A 12,524-nucleotide genomic window follows, 5' to 3' on the forward strand; every position below is an offset into this window, starting at 1 on the left:
ATAACCAAAGTTATAAAAAGTCAATTCCTGGAAAGAGGCCTGGCCAGCCCTAAAAAAGAGGATTGCTAAAAATAACTTATAAGGAACCGACGTAAAGAAGTCGACCCCAAAACCAAAAAGTTATAAAAAGTAATCCCTGAAAGAGACCTGACAAAGGTCCAAGAAAGAGGATTACTAAAAATAACTTAGAAGGGACCGACGTAAAGAAGTCAGCCCCAAAACCAAAAAGTTATAAAAAGTAATCCCTGAAAGAGACCTGACAAAGGTCCAAGAAAGAGGATTACTAAAAATAACTTAGAAGGGATCGACGTAAAGAAGTCGGCCCTAAAAACAAAAAGTTATAAAAAGTAATCCCTGAAAGAAACCTGACAAAGGTCCAAGAAAGAGGATTACTAAAAATAACTTAGAAGGGACCCACGTAAAGAAGTCGGCCCCAAATCCAAAAAGTTATAAAAGGTAATCCCTAAGAGATACCTCACAAAGGTAAAAAAAAAAAGAGGATTCCTAAAAGGTAACTTAGAAGGGACCGACATGATAAAGTCGGCCCGACCAAGATGCCAAAATTAAAAGGTAAAATCCATGGAAGAGACCTAACATAGGTCCAAACAGAATGGATTACTACAAAATAATTTCAGGCCAAAGAAGTCGGTCGACAGAAGGCATACTAGTTGAATCTAGAAATCCACGACCTCAAGAGAATCAAGCTACCTGAAGTTAACCCCAAAGAGCCTGAAAAGCTACCTTTGTTTTTTTCGAAATAAAGTTGCTGATAGAGAAGCAACTAAAAAGTATCCAACAGTTACCACAAACTATAAAATATAAAAAGTTCAAAGCCCACAAGCCAGGCTATACATAAAAACACTAAAAAAGGATCATTGAGGGCGAGTCTAAAGAGGCACTGCATCCACCGTCCCATCATCCCGGTTCAAGATCTGACAATCAGGATCTGACTCGGGACGAATAACTGCAGGGGTTGAAGAAGTCGGCGCAATAGAGACCTTGGTGGAAGGCACAGGAGGAGGATCGACATCATCATCATCGTCAGGGTCGTCAGGGACAATTTTACCGTCCTTCACAATGTTGTCCAAGTTGAAGAGAGTAGGGTTGAGCTCGGGCGTAAGAACTCGAACCTGCTCCTTCAGGTTTTCATAAGCAGCATTTACGCTGCCTACAAGGTGACCCTGGAGCTCGGCATAATTAGCTCGGGCAGACTCCGAATCCTCCCTGAGACGCATCATTTCCCTATAGGTCGTGACATAGCTTTGCTTGTGCTTCAACTCCATGTCCTCATCCAACTTTGCAGAAGCCGCCAAAGCAACAGCAGTAGTCTTCTCACCCTCCAACTCTCTCTCCAATTTGGTCACCTTCACCTCGAGCTCCTCCTTTAAACCCTTCATCCGGTCGAACTCCAACTTAGCCTCCTTCATAAAGGCCTTAATAGCATGAATGGGAAGATCCTAGGCAGTCTGATATAAAGCCACCTCCATGTGTGCCATCTTGACGCTGCTCCGAGTAATAAAGTCTAGATGGTGGAGAAGAGAAACATCGTCAGTAGGGATAGTACCATAAGAACCAATTTGCTGGTCCACAAACTCGATAGCATCAAAATCAGGGGCATCAAGGTTAAAAAGCTCAGTTGTTTTTTATTTTTTCGAAGGAGGAGCGATAGGTGGAAGAAAAGTAGTAGTAGAAGTCTGAGGAGGATCAACCAGGTGAACTTGAAGAGTAGGGATCATCCTCCTCGAGCCAGGAGAGCACGACACAGACAGTTTAGAAGGAACCTGGCAAGACCCTTCCCCAGTAACCTTGGCCGAAATGTTCTGGGCCGCCATAACTTTCTTGCCTTTTTAAAGGCCTTCATAGAGTCGTTATTCTTCGCCATCCCTGAAAAATAAAAGAAACCATAGAAGCAGATTACAAACCAGAAAACAAAGAAAGCAAAGTAAAGTGGAGCAAAATATAATACCCAGCCCAGTTCAGATTAAGGATGAATCCCCCAAAAATTTCTTGGTATCAAGTAGGGAGGCTCCCCCCAAATATCCTCCAAGACAGTCACAAAAGCCTGCTCAACCTCATCCAATATTTCCCAAGTATACCTAGACACCACTACGTTCTTCTGCCATTCTAAGGGAAAGCGGGGCTCGCCATTCTCATCCAAAAAGAAAGGACGAGCTCCTTCAACAGATCGGATCTTAAAAAAGTAATTCTTAAAATCCCAGAAGGACTCATCATACATGGAAAAAACTTTATGTCCCTGGGCCGACCTAAAAGAAATCCAAGAAGTTTTCTTTTTGGTAGTCCCAGGCTTGGTCAACATAAAGAGATACAGAAAAAGAGTTTGAGAAGGCGTAACACCAAATTCTTGACAAACCAACTGAAAAATCTTAATGAAACCCCAAGAATTCGGATGAAGCTAAGATGGGGCTACATTACAAGACCATAACAGGTCGGTCTCAAAAGAAGTGAAGGGAAGGGTGATGTTCATCTGGCTAAAGAAGAAATCGTATGCATAAAAAGGGACGCTCCCCCTGGGTCAGAACAGGGAAGCAGACCCTTTCGTTAGAATCAAGTGCTATCAATTCATAGTTGTTTTCTTGATCCCCCACTATTACATATTCGATGATGTTTCTTAAGCTCCACACAGAATTCTGAATTAGCTAGAGATACACATAGCAACACAAGGGAGTCCAACCAGTCGAACATCCCCTCAGGAACCTTAGAAGACGCCTCGACAATATTTTTGCGAGAAGACATGGCCAACTAATCCTACAAACAAGAAAAGAAAATGGATTACTAACCAAAAAATAACTCAGGCGATATTAAAACAACTCGAACAATATGATCTGGAGCAATACAAACAGTAAAAGAAAAGCCCCAAGATACACACAAGGTCCAAGGGCATCCTTTTGGAGGCAGTGACACAGAGCGAAAGACTCAGGAAAACCTATAGAAGCTAAAATAACCTAGCAAAAGACTCTAAGAAAAAAAGACACAAATCAGAGCAAGATCACCAAGAAAATTATCGTTCTCTACAAAGCTATCACAACAAAGAAGAGACTTTCTTTCAAATCCACACTCTGAAGAGAAAAATGGATTGTTAAAACCGCCTCTCAACTACAGTTTCAGTCTACAAAAACTACCAAGCAACAAAATATACCAAGAAAAAATCATCAAAGACGCAACCTTTCCCAGAATCAAACAAGCCATTATCCCAACAAGCCACAAAATCTACAGAAGCAGTAGACAAACATGTAAAGCCTTAAAACCCCATCCATCAGTAGAAATACCAAACTACACATAAGGTTGAAAGAAAGCCAGAAAAGTACATCACAATGAACGGACAGGCACAAAAACACAAAAAGGTCCAAGCTTTTCGACAATGTGTTCAAACAAAATTTAAACTTTTCCAAGAAATAAAGGAGCAACGAGAAAAGTAAAGAAACGAGAAGCCAACCTGAAAGAAAAAAGCTCTAAAGAAGTTGAAAGACGGAGGAACGAAATTTTCCTTCAAACAAAGCACCAACAATCACCAAACAGCGTCACGAGGAAAAATGCGAATGTGCAAAGTCTCAGGCAAAGCAGAAAGATAGAGAGAAAAGGGGAGAAGTTACAGAGAAGAGAAAAAACCGTTTTCTGTGGGTAAAGTTCAAAATAAAAGAAGCAAGAGAAACGGGGCATTAAAAACCAATTAATGAGGGTATTAAACCCTCGCACATTTTCAAGACAAAAAAGGTTAAAAGCGCGCGCTTCTAAAAGCGAAGGAGAAACGCTTCACGTTCAAGAGCTGCAGCAAAGTCGACAAAATGCTCGAGTTTGGCTTTACCATAAAAGGATCAAAGTCCTAAAACTGAAGACTCGACTTCAGAACAGAAGACCGAGCTCGAGCAGGGGCACTGTTCATACCTTGGGTCGAGCTGTCCGACCCGGGATGTTCTACGGACAAGTTGACCGACCTCTTTAGGTCAGGATAATCCGACCTCTTCTCAAAGAGCTTGGCCAAATTATCAGAAAAGCCCAAAAAAGGGTCCAAATGGAGGACCACGCACCAAATCCTAAGGCATCCCAAGCCTACAGAGAGAAGGGCGGTTTCCTTGAAGATAAGATGACCTCATTTGAAGATAAAGATAAGATAAGATAACTACCTTATCTTATCTAAAAAGGTCACTCTATGCCATTATAAATACACTAGAACACCCAGGTATAACTCAAACTCTGATTCTACAAAAAACCTGCTTCATACCCTTGCTAACTTAAGCATCGGAGTCCCTTACAGGTACCACCACCCTCCGGTGAAGAAGGATCAACAGCATTGCTAGTCCAACAAGTCGGACACGACAGCTCCGGCTGCCACGCACAAGCCGGACACGTCATCTCCGATCAGTACAGAAAGTCTCATCCGAGATCGACCTACAGTTTTAGGTAACCCTCGGAACAAGATTGCTAGTCAACACCACCTTCATTCCTGGGGAAAAACCTTCAGTGGGGATTTTTTTTGGTTTGTCCATCCCCTGGGTACTTTCTTCTTTTTTGAGACCTCCTCCTTGGTGGATGATGCATTCCCGACACCAAACTTAGGTTTGATGTCAGGAGGGATTTTATTGATTGTTACTAAAGGAGGTTTGAGCTGCAAATTCTGTTGTGCATTATTAGGGGGTTCTTGAAGGTTTGGAGTAATAAGCTCAGTTTGCATGCACCTCTCTTCTTCACCTGCTGAATGTATATCTTCGAAGACATGAAAGACCAGTTGCTCATTATGCACTTTAAGCACTAATTCACCCACCTCCACATCGATTATAGCTCTCCCAGTGGCTAGGAATGGTCTTCCTAGAATTATAGACGCATTTTCATCCTCCCCCGTGTCAAGAATCACAAAATCTGCTGGGAGGAAGAACTTACCCACTTTGACCAAGATATTCTCCACTAATTTGTATGCAAGCTTCATAGATTTGTCTGCCATTTGTAATGCTATCCTTGTGGGTTGTGCCTCTTGGATTTGTAGCTTCTTCATCACAGACAAGGGCATTAAATTGATGCTTACTCCCAGATCACATAATGCTTTCTCAAAGGTTGTGCTCCCAATAGTGCATGGAATTTGAAAGCTCCCTGGATCCAGCATCTTCCTTGGCAAGTTATTCTGAATGATGGCATTACATTCCTTAGTCAGGACCACTGTCTCGTCTCCCTTTAAAGGCTTCTTCTTTGACAACAACTCCGTCGTGAATTTGACATAGAGAGGCATTTGCTCCAAAACCTCAGCAAAATGAATATTGATTTGCAACTTTCTAAAGACTTCCAAGAACTTCAAAAATTGCATGTCCTTCGTCTCCTTTTGAAATCTATGAGGATATGGAATTTTAGGCTTGTACTCATGAGCCTTTGGCAATGTAGGATAAGTGTCAAGAGAGTCTGGGAATGGGTTGTCCGCACGCTTTGGAAGGATGCGCTCTATTTCTTCCTTTTTCTCCTCTGGAGCTTCTTTTTCAACTAGCTCCTCATTAACTTGTGCTTTCGTACTTGCCACTTGTGCACTTATCAAGGTGATAGCCTTGCATTCCTCTATTGGATTTGGAATTGTGTTACCAGGAAGGCTATTAGTGGTCCTCTGATCAATTTCATTAACTTTTGTGGCTAATTGACCCATTTGAATCTCCAAGTTCTTGATTGATGCTCTGGTTTCCTGTCTAAAACTTACCAGCATTGCTTCCAGATCATTGTTCTGATGGGCTGAGAAGTTGCTTGCTGAGATGACTAAAACTGGTGGTTATTAAAATTATTCTGTTGAAATCCACCCTGAGAATTATTATTAAAACTCTGTGGCCTCTGAGGTTGCTCTCTCCACCCAAAATTTGGGTGGTTTTTCCACCCCTGATTGTAGGTCTTAGAATAGGGATCATTATTGGGATTTCTAGGAGCACTCCCCATGTAATTGACCTGTTCAGAAGAAGATTGAGCATAATCATAATTTTCATTTTGCATAAAATTACCTGTCATGTCATAAGGGGCCTCTTGTGCATTCTGAGTGTTGACAGCTGAAACTTGCATTCTACTCAACTGTTGAGTAATTAGATTCATCTGTTGAGTCAAAATTTTGTTCTGAGCAAGAAGAGCATCGAAAACTTCTACTTTCAACACGCCTTTCTTCTGAGGGGTCTCAGAGTTCACAGGATTCCTATTAGACGAGTATAAATATTGGTTGCTAGCAACCAACTCAATAAGTTCAATAGTTTCCTCCGGTGTCTTCTTTATGTACAATAAACCACCTGAAGAATTATCTAAGCACATCTTGGACATTTCACCTAAGTCTGCATAAAAGATATCTAGTTGCACTACAAGAAAAAAGGCCTATTGTTACACTTTTTTTCTTGCCACGCTTTAAAAGCGTGGCCAAAAGTGGTCAATGGCCACGCTTTATGAGGATTGCTACTAATTTGTGATTTGGCCACGCTTTTTTTGTCATACATCAAAAGCGTGGTGATAGAGAGATTTGGCACGCTTTTAAGAGGGTGGCCACTGATTTATGATTTGGCCACTCTTTTTTTTGCCATACTTCAAAAGCGTGGCCATAGAAACAAATATGTACACTTTTAAAGCGTGGCTAATTTGTCAAGATACAAGAACATTTTTAAAGCGTACCTATATCCTTTAATTATTTGGACCCTAAAAAAACGTGACGAAAGGGTTCCACTTGAAATTTAATTTCTGGCTCAAACACTTAATTTCTTTTTCAGTACATCCATCACTCAAAACAGCCTTCACTTAGAAGTGAGAACCCAAACCCTCGATTCCTCTTCTCAACTAAGAACCCTAAACCTTTGCAGCCCTCTCTCAGCTCGCAGCCCTCTTCGTCACTGAGAATCCATCTTCATCTTTCAGCTCATAGCCCTCTCTCAACTTGCAACCCTCTATCCTTCTCTTACAACCCTTTATCCCTCTTTCGCAACTCTTGGAAATTTCAATCGGTGCTACCTCCGTCGGCGCACCCTCCATCGGTGCGCCCTCCGTCAGCGCTCACTCCCACTCGCAAGGCCTCCATCGGCGCTCACTCTCTCTCGCTTAAACCTTACCTCCGCCGACGCTGACTCATTCCTCGCTGCCTCTCCCTCAATCGTCGTTCCTCCCTCAATCGGTGCTCAACCCTCACCATAACACAAGAAGGTACGGATTTAATCCCTTTTGGTTTCTCTGTTTCAAACCCCTACAAATTTCTCTATTTCAACCCTCACCATAACGCTGATTAATGTTTTCCTAGCTTAAATGCTGCAATTTTGCAATAATCTCGTGGTAGGAAGCTAAGCATTTGACCTGAATCAAATAAGTATCCTCTGTTCATACTCTTTTTTTTTTTGGGCTTGGATATATGTTTTTACTTTTTATCCTAATATGTTCTCTTTGGATATGATTTAGTATAGAGAGTTTTACTAATACAAAAGGGAAATGATTTTATAGAGAAAGTGAACTTCTATGTATTTAATGCCATTGGAAACTCAGATTTTATCTTTCCTATAAAAATTCTTCTATTTTTGTATTCTTCACAAATGCCCTTTGTAAAACTGATAAAGATATAAATTCTGTCAGCTGCTGTCTGGTATACCAATGTGTTTTCTAGAAAGTATCATATTATTGTCATGTTTGGAGAGCAGAAACGATGCAATTATTGATCATCTTCTTCACGAGTGTGATTTAATTGGAAGAGTTATTAGTGCGGATAAAGATTCTATTCTCTCTGCTGACAAAAATATGGTAAATGGAACTTACTGATTGGAGATTGTCTTGTTCATAACGTAATTGTTACTGTTCAAGCCTTATTTATGGAACTCTTCAAAACTTTGGATGCAAGAAACATAATTTGCTTGTACTAGATCATAGTTATCCTGATTTTCTATTTTATTGAATCAAATTGGAAAATGACGCATAGATAAGCTAGAGTGATAATGCCTAGTTGTACACTTAATCTCCATGTTAACTTTAAGCTTATTATTGCCTCTTCATTAAACTAGTGCTATATTGCAGCCTACTGTACCTGCTATTGGAAAACGGGCACCACGCGTGGGAAATATTGGGCATATTACTCGAGTTGCTAACAAGCTTATTTACTTATCACATAATCGAAGCAACATACTTTCATGTCTTCAGGTTGGTTATGTATTTTTTCTTATGTATAGAAAATTCTGGCCTTTTTGCACCGAACTCCTATTTCTTTTTGATGAGTAGTTAGCCTATGCATTTTTAAATTATAATTTCCTTATGAAATCATGGACAAGCTAACAAGTTGTTGAAAAAATATCTTGCTACTGCTTCTAAAAAACCATGTGGCTGATCTCATTGATAGAAAGTTGCTTTCTAATATATGTAACTTCCATGGAAATCTTGCAACTTGATTCAACGTCTGCAGGAAAATAATGAGTGGAATGAATGGCAAGCTAAAGTTCTTCAGGAACGTAATGTGGTTGAGAATGTTCATCGGTGGGCTTGTGGGTAAGTTTTGATCATACTCAACCTGTTCTAACACGGTTACTATTCCGGAGAGGATCAAGTTATTTTTGGCATTTAAGAAATTTTGGGTGCTAGCTATGATATGCTTAGTAGTACTGTGATCAAAAGTTAGATTTTATTTTTTGAATAAGGGTTCTGGATTGCATATTTCATTGAATGAAAATGAATCATGTCTGTTGTGTTACCTTCATTTTAATTGTTAAAATGAATAAAATTTAACCACTGAAGTGAAGTTATGATTTATGTGTATACTTAGTTATCCTGTAGGTTGATTGACATATTTCTTTTTTCCTACATGTGCAGGCGTCCAACTGCTTTACATGGTAGGATGAGGGATAGTGATGATGATGACACTCATGACAGGGACTACGACATTGCAGCTTTAGCAACTAATTTGAATCAGGCTTTTGGATATAAAATTTATGGAACTGAGGATAATGAAGAGGTTTGTAGTTGGCATCCTCCCTGGGTGTATTCATGTTCCCATTTTTGTGTGTATATATGTCTATTTTCTATTCTTTTTTCCTTTTACAGTCTGCCCAAGGTGGTTTAGGCACTGAACTTAAATGCCAGACTAATTCTTTGATTGGTTTGGTTGCAGAAAAATAACAACATTGAGTGAGATGATGAGGTAGATATTTTGTTTACTCTTGTTAAGTAATGTATTTTTTACTTTTGAGAACCAGTATTTTGTGTGTCCATTTAGAGATTGAATGGCTATCTATTTGCTATTCTGGCGCTGCTGGTCTTGCATGTGCTGTAGTTGTTTTACCATTGGATCATTAGTTGCCCTTTTGTCATATGGTCATTGTCTTGTGCATACTGCATAAGCACAAACTTCTGTTTACCGTGTACTCTTGTTAAATAATTTGTGGCTAATTTAACTATTGTACAAATTAAGGATGTCTACTTTGATGATGACTCTGCCCAAGTAGTCATATCATCCCTAAGATTGGTGAGGATCAAGGAAGGTGAGTCATTTTCATCTTACAACAATTTTGTTTGGTTGAATCTGATTGTCCTATGGATTAATCTGCGATGATGATATTATTTTTAAGAAGTCTTGTGTGCGCATGTTATATTAAGTTAAAAAATTTTGTTCATTACTGGCATGTTGTGCATATATGTTTCTAGGTTTTTCTATTCACATGGTAACATTGGAACTTTTCTTCTTGATGTGTCTTTGTAGAGAATTCCGAGTCGAACGCGTGGCCGCTGACGGCTCATCAATCAGAGCTCGGATTGAAAGTTATGGCGAATTGAAATCGAAGCAAGGGTTTGAGATCCTCCTTCTCCTCCTCCAATGTGTTTTCAACGTGTTGCATTTTTGTTGGGGGAAGGAAGAGCTGATGCTCTTCATATATAATGGGTTAAGTTGGGCCTTGGGCCCATTATGGGCCTGATTCGCCTGTTTCGTCCTGTTCGATCCAATTTTGGGTCAATTTCTTTAAAATTAGTGTCAAAATTTTTATTTTAATTAATTTTACCACATTGAACTCTAAAATTTCAATTTTTAATTTTCTAGAATAAATATTAATTTATGAGTTAATTATTCGTTAATTATTTGGGTTTTACACCGGAGGCCGGACAAAGGTAATAAAGGTGAGAGATGTTTGTATTGTGTGATGATGTATTATATGAAATGGAGTTAAATGAATTGTGATGATGTATTATATGAAACCTTGACTTGGGATGAGTTATATGCAATCTCTTCCTTACCATAACCACAACTATGACAAGTATGATGGATTAATCTCACTAAGTCAACCCTTAACATCGAAGGATAAGTCAAGTGAGCATAATTGTTATTAATCCACAAATCCTAGTTAACTTACCAAATTAATGGGTAAAAAGCTAGTGTTTTTGGAAACAATAACAACTAACAACCCAAGAATTATCACTAAATGTTGGACATTATAGCTTTAGTAGTCCATAAATTAATTTCCCCCAAGTCAAGGGGGTGGAAATCTACCCCATAACTAAGATTGGCATTTCATCAAACACATAGAGAGTATAAATATAAAATATGGCAAAATTGGTAAATTAATGAAAGCTATGAATAACCAAATGATCAAAATGAACAAAAGCAATCCAATGAACATATAAAAAACAATTAAACATCAATTAACCAACTAGAAATTTAAAATTGCAAAACTATGTATATATGGATAAAAGAAAGTAAAATAGAGGAAAGTGGAGAACAAGTGTGGTAATTAAAAGAGAAATTAAAGAAATACTTACAATGCAATTGTTATAATTCCAAATCAAAACTTGAAGTAGAAAATGCTACAAATCCTAATTAAACCTAAGAGAGAATTTTCTATACTACTCTACTTCTACTCCTATGTGTTTTTTCTAATCTAAAATTGAGCTCTCTTCATATGGCATGAAGTTCCCTTCATATAGCATTTGATTTCAGCCTCCAAGTCTTCAAAAATAGGCCAAAAGAGCCCCAAAACGCGAGTCCACGTGACTTTTTAATGGAGGCACGCATTGGTAATTGTGCGTACGCACACATGTTGATTTCCTTCTTGTGCATACGCACGTAGGGTTGTGCGCACGCACGCATGGTTGTGTGCTTCCTCCTTGTTTTCTTCATGTTTTCTCCCTTTATACATGCTTCCTTCCACTTTTGCCTATCCATTCTTGCCTCTTTAATCTAAAATCACTCAACAAACATGTCATGGCATCAAATGGAATAAAAGTAGAATTAAAGTGTTCAATTTAAGCATAAAAACACATTTTCACATTTAGGTTCAATTTAGGGATCAAACACAAAAATATGCTATTTTGGTGTTTAAGTGTAGGTTTATGTGATGAAATCCACTCAAATCAAACCCAAATATCTCATCAAATATGGATTCATCAATTTCCCCACACTTAAACAATAGCATGTACTCATACTAAACCAAACAAGGAGAATGATCGAAAGAGAAACAACTTATTGAATGCAACTACCTATATGAGCAAAGAAATAGCTCAATGCAATCACAATTTAGAGAATTGATTTAACTCATCAAAAGATGAAGCAACTTGTAAGAGTACATGATAAGAAGTATGGAAACATAGAGTTGAATGATCGAACTCTCACTAGGTGTGTATACACTCTCAATGCTCAAAAGTGTTTAAGGTCAATCCACTCAAGTCTCCTCTTAATCGTGCTTTCAAGGATTTGCTTTTCATCTAACAATCAACAAATGTGTGATGCATGAGTGCAAGTATCATGAGGTCTTTAGAGGGTTGTAATGGTGTTAGGGTTAAGGTAGGATAAATATAGCTAAGTGGACTTAAGGAATTGGATCTTTGATTAGCTCAAGTGTCCAACTCAACCTACATTAACCAAATAAAAAAAATATGCAACCTAACTTCCCATAATCACACTTTTTATACACATTCATGCATCTTTTTCATCCAAGTCCACATATACATTTCTTATTCATTTTTTTTCTTTCTTTGGGGCAACCTTTGTCCCTTCTTATTATTTTTTTTTCATATTTTCATTTTTCATTTTTTTCTATTTCTTTTTCTTTTTCTATGACAATGCATATGGTTAAAGCAAATTGATACATGAATGTGCACCCATTTTCCAAAATTTTTATCTTTCAATGCCTACCCAATATAAAGTTTTTTATTCACTACCAATGTTTTCCAAAATTTCTCTCACACTTAAATGAAACACACTTTTCAACCTAAGCTAATCAAAGATGCAATTAAAGGTAATTCATGGTTTCCCGCTTAGGGTTGTGACATGCTAACAATTAAAACAAAGGGGATTAAAAAGCTCAAAAGGGGTTAACAAAGGTAGCTGCAAGAGTAGATCCATATGGGTGAGTGGGTTTAAAACAAAAAATAGCATTAATCATGCTAAATGCATTCAAAACATCAAACATTGAACATAAAGAATCAAGCAAAACCAAGATTGCAATCATAGAAGGAGCATAGCACACAATGAACAAAATTTGTGGTTATAATGTGTAACCACTCATTAAGGCTCAACAACTCACAAGATTTTTCTGTTCTATCTCTCTTCC

At 38.4% G+C, this 12,524-nt stretch overlaps 1 protein-coding gene across 6 annotated transcripts; it reads left to right on the forward strand.

Annotated features, from left to right (window-relative positions):
- Positions 1-6,717: 6,717 nt before the first annotated feature.
- On the forward strand, positions 6,718-10,173 carry LOC107479311 (uncharacterized). Of its 6 annotated transcripts, none has more exons than XR_008006774.1 (9): positions 6,718-7,155; positions 7,250-7,315; positions 7,576-7,740; positions 8,011-8,133; positions 8,393-8,475; positions 8,797-8,938; positions 9,028-9,124; positions 9,395-9,464; positions 9,683-10,173. XR_008006774.1 is itself a non-coding variant. In XM_052258660.1 (8 exons), the coding sequence occupies exons 2-7, from the start codon at positions 7,255-7,257 to the stop codon at positions 9,100-9,102; spliced, it is 615 nt and encodes a 204-aa protein (XP_052114620.1). In that variant the 5' UTR covers positions 6,718-7,155; positions 7,250-7,254; the 3' UTR covers positions 9,103-9,124; positions 9,683-10,173. The 6 variants fall into 6 exon arrangements, 2 of the variants coding, with proteins under 2 accessions (XP_052114620.1, XP_020994095.2); XR_008006773.1 differs by having other exon boundaries at positions 7,250-7,281; XR_001590111.3 differs by having other exon boundaries at positions 7,250-7,281; positions 9,095-9,124.
- The last annotated feature ends 2,351 nt before the right edge of the window (positions 10,174-12,524 follow it).

This window comes from Arachis duranensis, chromosome 3, assembly GCF_000817695.3.
Source record: "Arachis duranensis cultivar V14167 chromosome 3, aradu.V14167.gnm2.J7QH, whole genome shotgun sequence".
Taxonomy (NCBI): Eukaryota; Viridiplantae; Streptophyta; class Magnoliopsida; order Fabales; family Fabaceae; genus Arachis; species Arachis duranensis.